General features: G+C 36.1%; 1 protein-coding gene across 1 annotated transcript in view; it reads left to right on the top strand.

Moving 5' to 3' along the window:
- Positions 1–14,017, top strand: part of myom2b (myomesin 2b) — a 51,321-nt gene that overhangs the window by 3,558 nt on the left and 33,746 nt on the right. Inside the window, exons 6-18 of the mRNA XM_058795823.1 lie at positions 869–957; positions 1,092–1,142; positions 1,231–1,395; positions 3,316–3,477; positions 3,651–3,792; positions 6,050–6,249; positions 6,339–6,392; positions 7,518–7,645; positions 8,902–9,085; positions 9,345–9,519; positions 10,836–10,957; positions 12,848–13,035; positions 13,144–13,270. Of these exons, the coding sequence (XP_058651806.1) occupies positions 869–957; positions 1,092–1,142; positions 1,231–1,395; positions 3,316–3,477; positions 3,651–3,792; positions 6,050–6,249; positions 6,339–6,392; positions 7,518–7,645; positions 8,902–9,085; positions 9,345–9,519; positions 10,836–10,957; positions 12,848–13,035; positions 13,144–13,270 (1,787 nt within the window). The remainder of the gene's footprint in view (positions 1–868; positions 958–1,091; positions 1,143–1,230; positions 1,396–3,315; positions 3,478–3,650; positions 3,793–6,049; positions 6,250–6,338; positions 6,393–7,517; positions 7,646–8,901; positions 9,086–9,344; positions 9,520–10,835; positions 10,958–12,847; positions 13,036–13,143; positions 13,271–14,017) is intronic.

Here is a 14,017-nt window from a genome sequence, read left to right as displayed (position 1 = left end):
TAAAATAAATAAATAAATAAAAATCCCCCTAAATTAGTAATGCGCTTGAAAGTGAGTCCTTGATAGGTTTCATGTGATTCACCCTCTAAAACACAATAAAATGTAACTAACAAGTGAATTTCCACAAAAGGAAGTCACGTCACTGGGATTGCATGTGAACTTTTCCAATTTAGTCCAGGGCCAGTCGGTGCGCCGCCCACGTCTTGAGCTCCTGTCAGCTGTTAATGTCAGAGTGCTGAGTTTGGTGTCATCTGACACTCCGGCGCCTTACAGAGAGATGACTTTCACTGCTGTCACCCTGTCAGTCCCACAAAACCTCACCCTGGCCCTTATGTCACATTCTGACGGCTTCTTGCATTCAGAGCCCAAGCCTCACAGGTGAAGCTTGGTGTTCCGCATTTCATCTAAAATGGCCAAACCTTTCACTTTTTGACATACAGCCATTCTCCTCAAGACCGCAGGGGCCAGGGGAGCGGGCTCTAATATAGTACGGTCACTCAGAAGGTCACATTACAGTCTTCTCGTTTTCTTGTCTCGTGTTTGCTATTCAAGCCTCAGAGCCTTCCGTGTTGAACACGTTTAAAAAACAGGCACTAGTCTACATTAGCATTTAGTTTGGAGCAATTATCCTCTTGACATTAGAGCATTAGTTAACTGACAATTTATCCATCATGATGGGGGAAGCACTTTTATGTGCTTTCCAAATGTCAATTAGGAAATGACTGTGGCATATATCCAATCAAATAGCAATCATGCTGATTATTTATTGACTGATTAATTAGTGGAGTGGGTGAAGCGGTGTTGCGATCCAGCCGTGTATTGATTGAAGTTGTAGACACCTGTGAATGAGTTATGCGTGCTTTCGTAGGTGTGCAACTGATGACACTGCAATGTACACGGCAGTAGCCTCAAACACGCATGGACAGGCCTCCTCCCAGGCCTCCATCATTGTGAAGAGTAAGACTTTTTCTCCTGTTTTCTGGAATCTAAGCATAGCTAAGCGAGATGCATTTGCTGGAGAACCAAATTTATACTATGAATCCTTTCTTTACAAAGTCACTGCATACTTTATTTTTGTGTCGACTTCATAGGGTGCAAAGAGGAAGAAACGTCCACTCCTTATTCCTGGATGCCTTACCAGTGTAAGTGTGAAGGCCTCTATTCATTAGAATATCTGGTATGATTTAAAAACAAGTCATGAACGACTGGAACTGTTTTGATGTTTATCAGATCCCATTTTACCTGAGATCAAGTATACGAAGATTAACATCACCTTCACTGAGACGTTTGACGTGACCTTTGGAAAAGAATGCGATAAGGCCACTTTGACCTGCAAGATGACCATTAACCCCAACCTGGCTAACCTGCAGCCTGAGGCGATGTGGTACAGAGATGGTAGGAAGTGTCCAACAAAGGCTAACACAAATACGTTTTTGTATGCATGTGCGGTTATTGTTAATAAAGCTGTGGTCACACTAAACTTTGAGCATGTGATGCTGCAAAGCTTGTGATATGACTAAATTCAACAAATAACCAACAATAATAAAAACAAGATGTAAAAACATACAATCTACCCCACTTTCCTGCAGTTTTAAATGTATGTTCTTTTAATTCAGCTTCGAGGTTATGCTGTGACATATCGATCTTCTATTGGTCACACGAATTTACAGGTGACCGGTCGAATTTTTTGATGTCAATGGGATGAAAAGTGTAGTGTGACCAGCCCCTAAGATTAATTTAAAATGCTTTTCATTTAGCCATTAGAGTAGTTTCACAATCCTTCATTGTCTTGGGACGTGTGTATGACAGTGTTAAGAATCATTACTTTTATTTAATGATTTGTATCAGTCACTTTTCATGTATTAAAATATTTGAATTAGTGCTGGGCAACAAATAATTGCGATTGATCACATCTAAAATAAAGGTTTTTGCTTATATAATATATATGTGTACTGTATACATGTATTTATTATGTATAAATAAAAACACACACATACAGTATACATTATGAAATATTTACATGTATTTACAGTGCATGTATATATTTATATTCATATAATTTATATTGCATATAAATGTATTTAATATATAAATATACAATATATTTTTCTTAAATATATACATGCATGTGTGTGTGTTTATATATACATAATAGATATACACAGTACACACACACATATATTATGTACACAAAAACTTTTATTTTGGATGTGATTAATCGCGATTAATCGTTGCCCAGCACTAATTTTAACAAAATATATTTAGGAAATTAGGTTACACTTTACTTGAAGGGGTGTGCATAAGACTGACATGACGCCTTCATAATCATGACATGACATGTCATGAATATGAAGGGTTTTTATGCATGTTTATGACAACTGTCATTAACTGTCATTCGCTCAGTTAATGCAAAGATGACATTGTTTGAGATGTCTGTTATGGGCTAGGGTTAGGTCAAATAATGTCATCTTTGCATTAAAAATGACATAACTGAGCGAATGACACTTAATGACAGTTGTCATAAACATGCATAAAACCTCCTTCATATTCATGACATGTGTCATGTCATGATTATGAAGGTGTCATGTCAGTCTTATGCACACCCCTTCAAGTAAAGTGTTAATGGAAATTATTGCTATTTATTGTTATATGTGACCCTGGACCACAAAAACAGTCTTAAGTGTCAATTTTTCGAGATGTATACATCTGTAAATAAGCTTTCCATTGATGTATGGTTTTTATACATTTACGGTAAGAAATTTACAAAATATCTTCATGGAACATGATCTTTACTTAATATCCTAATGATTTTTGGCATAAAAGAAAAAATTATAATTTTGACCCATACAATGTATTTTTGGCTATTGCTACAAATATACCCCAGCGACTTAAGACTGGTTTTGTGGTCCAGGGTAACATATTAATATTTGATCTACATTTATAGTGTATTTTACTTCTACAAATGCATAAATAATAATTTTTCCATTAAATTATTAATATATTTTGATCTAAATACTCTATTTCATATAGCTATATACAGTTAACTGTCTCAACGACAGCTGCATTTATTTATGTGGCATTCACCCCTGGTCATATATTAATTTTCCGGTTGTTCTGTGGGTGTTTGTTTTGCAGTCGAGTCGTGTACAGAACAAAATGGCTTTTCATGTCCATTTGTAGTTTATGACTCATTTCCCTCCAATCTCATTTCCTGAATCATCAGATTACACTTTCCAGATCTGCAGTCTATTCTGCAAAAGAAATAGTGTCATTTTCTCTCCTCTCATACCCCACGTTGTTTTTTGGGCCCTTCAGAGCACCTCCTGAAAGAGACGAGGTGGGTGAAAATGGAGTCTGGTGGAGGTGTTGCCAAGCTCACGCTTACTCAACTCGCTAAGGATGATGAGGGTCTTTACACCCTCCGCATGGTCACCAAGGGAGGCGATGCGGTCCACAGGGCTTACGTCTTCGTTGATGGTAAAGAGTTGTGAACTTCTTCAAAGCTTGTTGAAAATCTTATGTGAATCTTTTGCTGGCCTTTAAAGGTCTGGATTAGCATAATTCATTTTATATAGTGCATACATCTGTTTCAGAGTGATTCCCTCAGTGAATCAGTGGTGTGTAGGAGTCATCATGTTTTGTCTTGGCAGATGGTCCACCTCCAGTTCCTCAAGCTCCCGGAGCCCCAATGGACCTTAAGATCCATGATGCAAATAGAGATTATGTGATTGTGTCCTGGAAACCTCCTAACACCACCACTGAAGGCCCTATCATTGGATACTTTGTTGACAGGTGACTGCGCTGACTAAGGTGTCTTCCCAGTGGGAGTTATTTTATGGAATACATTTATGCAAGTTGTTTGATACAGTATTTGGACACTTTAAAATGTCATTGCATTAGATAAGAAAATGTCAAATATCTGCTGGACTGTTTGCTGGACTTCACTTTTCTGAGCCAGTTTTTCAGTAGCTTTTCATGAACTGGTTTGTCACAATAGTTTTTTTGAACTGCACAACATGAATTCACTATGTGAATAACACTTGCACTAGCTTAGCGTGCAGTGTTTCATTGCAGAACCGTTCATCTTATCCACATACCACCTGCAATCCATGTTAATCAGGTGCTAAATGCGCTAGAACAACCTACTGAGAGTATTTAAATAAAGTCACTGTCAGTCTTTTCATTGCAAATAGGCCTTCTTTCTATGCAAATGAGGATTATTATAGAATCTACCTGACTGACAAATGTTATCATAATGTGCCCAACGCAATTAACTAGCCACCTATAGAAACTAGTCGGTAAATTCAAAGGGATGTTGGATGTTGAAATATTGGGCTCTATTTTTCCCAGGATGAGTTGTTGTAACATCACCAGTAAATTACTGTTTTGAAATTGCTGTTTATAGTAAGGGCCGGTTGATACAGAACATATGTTTGATCGGCCCCACCTATATTTGCCTTGTCGCAAATTTAAGGCCCTATGAAATCTGTTAAATTTTTTTCCAAATTCCGGTTTTTCCATTTTAATTTTTTCCACTTTCCACTTTTGTGAAAGCATGTCTAATTAATTGAAATGATGAAACTTACAATAATAAACAGCAATTTATTAAAAGTTTAACAAAAATAAAATATTTAAGGCCTTATTTTTTTTTTCTCAAATTCAGTTTTATTTTTACCAAATTCTGTTTTCCATTCATTTTCTCAATTCCATTTTAATGGTTTTATTAAATGTAATAATCAAAAGCGTCTCTAATTAATTGATTTTATATTTAAAAAAAAAAAAAAAAAAAAAAAATATATAGTTTTTTTATTTTATTTATTTATTTTCTTCCCAGAAATAATGTGTATTTACATTTTTCTGCTAAATATATTCTGGTAAATATTTTTTTCTGGTAAATATTGATTTAAAAATAATGTTTTAATAATAATTTTATTAGTAGTAGTACTATCATTACATTAAGTGATATTTCTGTCACCGTTTCTTCAAGTTAAACCAAACTTTTATTTTGATGGGTTGTTTTACCTTTAGGTTTCTGTTTGTATATGATATGACGATAGTTTTACTTAAAAACGGTAAAATGCTCATAAAGTGACTCTCAGCAGTTCTAAAGATTGTTTATGTGTTCATGTACTCATAAATTGAGGCTGCAGAGGCTGAAAACACTGTGAGCGTCACACACACTTCAGTAGTAAACGAAACCGCGCGTTTGTGCAATTCATTCACAGAGACACGCAGAACATGCAGGATTCATATTTAAATGGTATTTTTGCAGCTTAAAATTCACAGACACTAGTCCATATCGTGTTTTGATTTAGGTGTACTGACCTACTTTTGATGTATACATCCAAAACTTGTCAATGTCCGTGACTTTCTGCGTTATTCAGTAAATTCCGTTTTTATGACTGGATTCCACATTGCGCAAATCATAGCGCCCTGCAAATTGCTGTTTGTGGGCCCAAAAAGTATAGTGTCACTTCTCATTTGCTTTCCCCCTGTGTTCTGTGTTTTGTTGTTTAAAATTTAAACTTCCTCTTATGGAATGTTTTGTTTGAGAAGTGTGCTTGTGCTATGTTCCTTTAAAATAAATTCAGCTTTAAAAGAAAACATGTGCACAATGTCTACAGTTTTAACTGTGCTTTAAGTGTTATATTTAAGTCGCTTAATTGTAGGTTCTCTGTAATACAAAAGACAGTTTGTTTTCCTTTCCAATATAGGCTACTTAGAAAATTGCTTACCAACACATATTTTTGCCAGAAACATGCTTTGCATATGCTAATAGATGCAGTGATTATTTTGTTCCCTGTAACTTTGAGCTGCATTAGTATCGAGCTGAAATTTACTCTCGTCGGACGGTAATCAGACTGTTAAGTGATGCATGGATCTGCAATTACATATGAATGCTCCTTTAGCTCATATCATCTCCTCGGAACGTAAAAGTGGGCTGTAATTTTCACTCTTTCACTGCAGCGTGGAAGTAATGATAGGATAGTCTTGATTACTGTCCATATTCATTGTTGTTCATGTTTATTCTTTCACTCTTATTGGGCAGATGCGAAGTTGGAACAGAGAACTGGGTGCAGTGTAATGACTCCCCTGTAAAGATCTGCAAGTATCCTGTGCAGGGCCTGTTTGAAGGACACTCTTATTACTTTCGCGTGCGTGCCGTCAACTCTCGTGGCATTGGCAGACCCTCCAGAATGTCTGAGCCCATTGCCGCTCTGGACCCTACAGAGTTTGAGAGACTTCGTGGTGAGCAAAACTCCTCATGGAGTTACATTTAGTGATCAACTCTGTATGTGTTATTAACGCCTTTTGTGTACTGCTGTTTGTTTCAACAGCCACTAAACTCGGTGGAAGACTTGATGTTGTGACTTACTATGATGACCTTGAAGGTAGTTAGATTTATTTACTGAAAAATGGTGAATTTTCATTTCAATGCATGTCAAAACCATGGAAATCTTTAAAAAGTAATGGAAAAGTATGTTATGGCAAGTTCTAAAATATTTCATAAAGTATAAATCACTTTTTGTTGATGCAGTCTCTTTAAAATTTTATTTTATAGCATATGTCTTTTAAATATATTATTTAATTATATATTAAAAATGATATTTTAGCCGTATCCAGTAATCACAAACTGAATAAGCATGGAAATTCTTCAGTCTAAACAAATGTGAGGTTTACATTTAGTTCTGATATTAAACATGCACTAAGTAAAATAATGTTGTTTGCATAAAAAGAATAATACTTTGAGCAGGACTGTCAATGTAATCAGAATCACAATCAGAACTCATTTATTATTTATACATTCAAAATGCCTTCATTTTTTGACAGTCAATGCACGATCACATGATTATTAATGGCTACTGCATTATAGTGACAATTGCATGTATATGGCTTCGGCCCAGTTGCTCTCTATCGTTGGACGATCGGGCCAACGGAGATTTTCCTGTCCTTCAGTGACCTTCAAGAGCTCAAAAATGACATCTGTAAACCTCTTTAACTGCATCCTTACATATTGTGGTATGGAGCTGCCTTAAAATATTCTTAATTTTGTCACACAGTCAACATTGTGTGTCTTTGAATTTGTATTATGTATTAGATGACAGCAGCTGTCACTTAGTGCTTTTCCCCCCTATTCTTTCATGCTTTTTGCTTTCAAAATTAGCAATAATTATCTAGCCCATAATTGGTTCTCTTCTGAGAGGTACTGATTAGTTTTTGATGAGAATTCCATCAGGAAGGGAACGTACAAACATCTGTGGTTCTTTTTCAAGTTGAAATGAACACATCAACCAGTGTCACCCATGTGCATGCATATGTGTATGTGTGTATATATATAAAGTGGCGACGGCGGCAAAGATGATATTCGCATATCAGTCCATAATATTAAAGTTGCTTTTAAAGCTAGTGAAATTGCTAGGATAGTTCCTAGTGTGTGTGTAAGTGTGTGTGTATTGGTGTGTGTCTATGTGTTCAGGGTAGAAACAGTAATTCTGTTTGATGTGCTTTGCCTGCAGCCGAGGGAAAAGCTCCGGGACCTCCCTCTAAAGTCTGTGCTTCAGAGACGGACCGAACATATGTTGTGCTCAGTTGGGTCCCTCCAGTCTACCATAGCAAAGCCCCCATGTGGTATTACATTGAGAAGGTTAGTTTCAGCTCACTGCCAGACGTTAACCCAGCCGAATGGTCACAAACTTTATTTCAGCAGTTTACTTTTCTTCTTTTGTCACCTTTAATCCATTAAGAAACACCTACGGTGTAAGAATATTTAATAAGAATATTTTTAAATTAGTTTTTGTTTTGCATTAAACGATGCAGCACAGCCCACAGGAACAATTTATTTCTCAGAAGTTAATCTTTCGTAGCTCAGAGATAGATATTTGACTGATATTGTTGTTTTAATTGTATAATTTTAAAACTATTATTATTATTTTTTTTAACAATGTCCATTTTTTGGAGTTTTCCAATAACTGATATCTAAGACTCATTTTTAGTTTTTTTATTATTCCTGCTTTTTGACAATAACTAAAAATTACAGTATTATTAATGCAATAATAATAGTCAGGCAAGTTGTGTGCTGCACCGAAGGGTTGCAAATGTAATTTTGTTTTTGTTTTGGGCTGTCTAATTGTCTCAAATGCTACATGCTACATGTTTTTTTGACTTGAGTATGAATAGCTGTGTAAATATGCAAACAAAGTTAATTTTCTGTAATTGTATTTAATCTGTTGTCCTGATATTAAATTAACAGAGTTCTCATTTATTTCAGTTCTCGGTTGTCTCTTCTAAAAATACAAACAAAAATAAATGTGTTGTGATTGCAGACTTTGGCAATGTGACAAATCCATTGTCAATCTTTGGCTCTATTTAATCTTTATTTAATTAATTTAATTACTGTCTAGAAGAGACAACTGTTGTTGTTTCTTGTGAGAGGTTAAAGCAGTCATTATCACTTCTCACACAATATATATGTGTCCCAGGAGCACAAAAGCAGTCATAAGTAGCACGGGTATATCTGTAGCAATAGCCAACAATACATTGTATGGGTCAGAATGATCCATTTTTCTTTTATGCCAAAAATCATTAGGATATTAAGTAAAGGTCATATTCCATGAAGATATTTTGTAAATTTCCTACTGGAAATATATAAAAACTTAATTTTGGATTAGTAATATGCATTGCTAAGATCTTCATTTGGACAACTTTAAAGGTGATTTTCTCAATATTTAGATTTTTTTGCACCCTCAGATTTTCAAATAGTTGTATCTCGGCCAAATATAGTCCGATCCTAACAAACCATACATCAATGGAAAGCTTAAATTGACCCTTATGACTGGTTTTGTGGTCCAGGGTCGCATATTTGTGTAATAGTGTGTTTTTATTAATTCTGGACTTTAATAGCTTCAAGTCGGAGCTGGATCCTGGCAGAGAGTGAACACTAAAGTACCCATCAGATCTCCTCGCTATGCTGTCTTCGACCTGCTAGAGGGAAAGGACTATCAGTTCCGTGTGGTGTCCGCTAATATGTACGGCGTCAGCGAGCCTTCTGAGCCCACCAACACTGTAACAACCCTGCAGCTGAAGGGTAAATGCCCTAAAAAAGCATGTCACAGAGGGCACAGTGCCTCTGATGTATTCACTTAAGATATTGACATGTTGAAATGCATATGAAATGGCATATAGATCTTTGAAGTTTGCTCTGACTTTGATGTTGTCATTAAGGCAGTAATGATTTTTTATCTGCCTTTCTGTAGTGGAACTAATTCATGCATGATAGGTCGTCAAGGGATTGATTGGACTGGTTTGTGAAATCACCCCTGAAATGAAGTTCTGTGTTCATTCAGGTGTGCCCTCAGCTCCTGGACAAGTCGTTGCAACCAGAGAGACAGACACTTCTGTTCTAATCCAGTGGGCGCCTCCAAAGGATCCCAATAACCTGATTGGATATTACATTGATTCTTGTGTGAAAGGATCTAAGGACTGGACCTCTGCCAATCACAAACCCCATAAGCAGACTAGGTATGTGCTTAGTCTAGGTGAAATGATTCGAGACACTTCCCATGAATAAGGTACAAAAGCATCTGGAACTCAGGTCTGAGAATCTCTTGAAAAGATGTGTAAAATTTAATGAACTTTAAAAATTAAATTAAATTAAATTAAAAAGGGGTTGCTGATTTAACCTGTTCTCATCCTCCAAAGGAACTCATTAACCTTATTCAATATTATATTGATTCTTGTGTGAAAGATCTGAGAACCGGACCTAAGCCAAACACAAGCCCCACAAGCAGACCAGCGCTGTATTTCTCAAAGGCATTGTAAGCCTATATAGATCGTAGAGGCTATTGGTGCCAATGGCTTTGGGAAACACAGCCCAGGTATGGGCTCACTCTGTGTGAGCAAGCTGTTCTCATTCCCAGGCATCAAAAACTGAAGCTGGTCAAACACCTTGTGTGTTGAAATAAAAATGCTATAGGTACCCCTTGGTGTTACTGTATTGATGAACTAGGAGTTACGTTGCTTACAATAGTTTGCCTCATTCATCTTTTGAATGGACATTCAGTAAATTATTAAGAACAAAGTACATTATTTGTGTGGATTTAGCCATTCAGGTATTTTAAAATGAAATAATTTGCTATTCAGCAGCATTTAAATCACAGGAACACTAATCTCTATATGATGGTAACTTTAAATAAAACATTATCCTTCAACCAGATTCGTATTTAACACGTGTTACACAAAGCCGAACTTGAAACATAATTATATTTACAAATGACAATTAATAACATCACCAAAACAGTGCCCAAACCTTATTAAATTAGTTATTCAAATACAACAGCCGATGGCTGTCCCCAGCAGCAGATCTTTCAATATTTTTATATTTTTGTGTTAGAAGTAGGTGTGTTTACTAAAATAGCAGATTTAGCCAAAATTAATAAATCTAATAAAGCCTAAACTAAAAAAAAATAAAAAGCTCCAAAAGTTTAGGAATTAGCACAAAATGCTATACATTTTAATCACAATTTTACTTCATTTTGCAATAACTTAATATTTGACATTTTACTTTACATTTGTATCTCTTATGCTTGGGAAAATGTCATGGGACACCAAAGTAAATCCGATTTGCAGAAAGTTCCATAAAGTGCATGATTGCGAATGTGGTAATTGACAAAAATAAAAACAAAATGTGATCACATTACAATATTAAATGCCACTGGAAAACCTGAAAGCTTGCATCAGGAGATTGTGTTGCTGACATGTTTTTTCTGAGGATGCTATTCCCTAAATAATGAAATGGAAACTTCCTCTTTCACTGCCTCATTACTGGGTTCTCACAGGTTTGTTGTGCATGGACTGACCACCGCTGAGACGTATGTCTTCCGTGTTCAAGCCATCAATGAGCTGGGTCTCAGCGATGAATCCCAGGAATCAGCCCCTCTTTCTGTGAGAGCCGCTCTTAGTAAGTCTGCCTTTCACAATCCAGTCTCCTTTGATATTCCATCAAGAAACCATTTATTTTGATCCTTTTCCTCTTGCCAAACATATTCAAAAGCTGTTTTTCAGCAGGAGGTGTTTGTTATTGATAAACCCATGGTGTACAAATGACAAAAAGAAAAGCACCCACCAGAGATGGCCCACCAGACTTCTTTTTAATGACTTTACAACAGGCTGGAAAAGGTCTTTATTTATCTTTATTCATAGGAAGTGCTCGGGAAAGTTGCGACACAATAACAACAGAAAAGATGATTTCAAGACGTCAAAGGTTTCTTTAGTATACAGTAGAGCAGAGCGGTGAAATGTGTCAGCCAGTAGAGATTCTGTTATGGTGTTTATTAAAGGTCATCAGAGAATGTGTGATTTTACCATGGATAAGTCAGGTGTAAACAAATACAACCTTCCAAATAAAAACAAAATGTAATGAAAAGCTTTCCTTTGTAAAGTTTGCTAAAAACAAAAAAGAATTGATAAGATTCCATTTGAATGAAAATTGTTTACATTACTATATATATATATATATATATATATATATATATATATAAATTGTGTGATCTGTGCAGTTACCGTGAAATCATACCACCCACCCATAGTAGTTACATGGAAGAGGTTTTTCTGATATTTCCCTCAAACCTCATACCATTTGCTAAATTGGTTTAATAATTTATACCAAATGAGTCAGAATGTTTTTTTCTTTCCGTATCTCTGTGGGACACTTAGTCAACAAGTAGAAATGATTTCAGCCAGCAGACCATTAAATTTTTACAGATCTGGATGATTTGTAGAGCTGTTTGCTTTGTAGGTCTTTAGCTTTAGCTAACAGCAATCCTCTGTTTGGACTCTGGGGGAAAATTCCATACTCGGAGACTTCAAAAGATGAAACTTTTTGTCCTAAGAGTGCAGGCCTGTCTGTAGTACGGAGCCAGGCAAAACAGTGGTTAGGAAATTAGATGATTTCTTTCGATTAATTTATTAGATAGAATTAGATGTTTTAATCAAGCAGCTGCTCTGATGTAGTATAACTAATCTCATACCATTTTTTGTTTCATTAACTGAATTTGCCAGTCAAAAATGCAAAAAAAAAAAAAGTAGCCTTACATTGACCCAAGCCATATCAGAGGCCAAAATATCATAGGAACCTGAAGGTGGGCTCTTTTGACCTGCACCAGTAGGCACCTAGCAACAACTCCGAACACCCTAGCAACTGCACTAAAATCCTCTCATAACACTCTAGCATTTTGATAGCAAGTTTTGTATGAAAAGTAGTGTTCTCTATTTACACTACTATTCAACATTTTTGGGATCTGTTTCAAAATAATTCTCTTTTACAATTTAAAATAGCTGTTTTTCACATATTTTAAAATATTATTTATTCCTGTGATGGCAAAGCTGGATTTTAAGCAGCCATTACTCTTGTCTTTACTGTCTTTAAAATGTTGATTTGGTGCTTAAAAATATTTCTTAGTTCAAAAGAACAGCATTTATTTGAAATACAAATATCACCTTTGATCAGTTTAAGGCATCTTTGCTGGATAAAAGTATTAGTTCCATACAATAACTCTATTTTAGCTTGTGATGCTGCTTTACAAGGCAGTTGTTTATGTAGGCAGTAGATAGCCAAGCAGCTGTTTCAGAATAAAGCCCTAAATTCTCTTGTTAAAAAAACACTGCTATATTTTGAGGCTTACACCAATGCATTCCACCCTCCTATATTACACCTCCAGATGCAACGCTTCTCTCAGAAATGTGCATATTATAAGCCAGAGATGAGGCTTGCACGCCAGCGCATGTTCCTCTCGGTCCAAGACATTGAGTAATGGGGAGGACCAGCTAAAGCAATCTGTCTTCTCCACAGAGCTGCCCTCTTCCCCGTATGACGTCTCTCTTCTCTACTGTGATGGGGAATCCATGGTGCTCAACTGGAAGCAGCCCCTCCATTCTGGAGGAGCAGATGTCACTGATTATTACATTGACAAACGCAATGTTGCTAAGAAGACATGGAAGGAGGTCAACATCCCACCCATTAAGGAAAGACTGCACAAGGTGGGCATGTATTGCAGCATCATGTGCATGTTATTGTTATCAGCTTATATTGATTGAGTGTTATAATATGCATAACATAATTACTAAAATGAACTTTTCCTTCTGAAGGTTGGAGGTCTGACAGCTGGGTCAGTGTATCAGTTTAGGATCTACGGAGCTAATTTGATTGGACTGGGTGATGCCTCGACCTCTAGCACTCCCTTCAAATGCGAGGCTTGGACCATGCCTGAGCCAGGTAAAGCGACGTGCACATAGTTTTACTTCTAAAATTCTATCACTATTTACTAAATGTCATGTTGTTGAACACCTGTATGCTGCTGTTTGTTCTGTGTAACACAAAAGAAGACATTTTAAAGAATCTTCAATTAGCTGTTTTCTAGATGTATATTTATTTTCCTTAGGAAAAAAAAAAAGTAAAATAAGCTGGAAATTACCCCACTATAATGTAAATCTATAAATAAAACAAAGGCATTTTTGCTTTTTTGACAAAACCTCATCAGTGTTAACGAGCTATTATCCTGGTGAGCAGAATTGGTAACACTTTACAATAAGGTTCCATTTGTTAACAATAAATTAATGGACTTGAACTAACATAAACTAACAACTGAATAATGAAAAAAACATACTGCAACAAATGTATTGCTCATTGCTAGTTATTATTTGTTGATGCGTTAATTAATGTGAACTATGGAACCATATTGTAAAGTGTTACCACTTCACTTCATTTTGAATCAGCAATGTAGATTAGATCACAGAAAGCCAAATGTTTTAGTTTCCAAGGCATAACAAAGGATGTACAAGATCAATACATGTAAGATTTTCATTGGCAATGCAGCACTTGCCTGAAAGGGCAATTGACAGTTCTGCAAACTGGCACAAAACTTTCTCACATTGGTCCCGAGCCAACAGGCCATCCTTATTCTTGAGCCATGTCACTGAAAATCGTCCCTCCTCTGCAGCTCTGGAATCTTATTCTCCATTC

This window comes from Onychostoma macrolepis, chromosome 13 (genome assembly GCF_012432095.1).
Source record: "Onychostoma macrolepis isolate SWU-2019 chromosome 13, ASM1243209v1, whole genome shotgun sequence".
Classification (NCBI taxonomy): domain Eukaryota; kingdom Metazoa; phylum Chordata; class Actinopteri; order Cypriniformes; family Cyprinidae; genus Onychostoma; species Onychostoma macrolepis.
The sequence above is the reverse complement of the archived record's forward strand: the minus strand, read 5'-3'. Positions and strand labels throughout refer to the sequence as shown.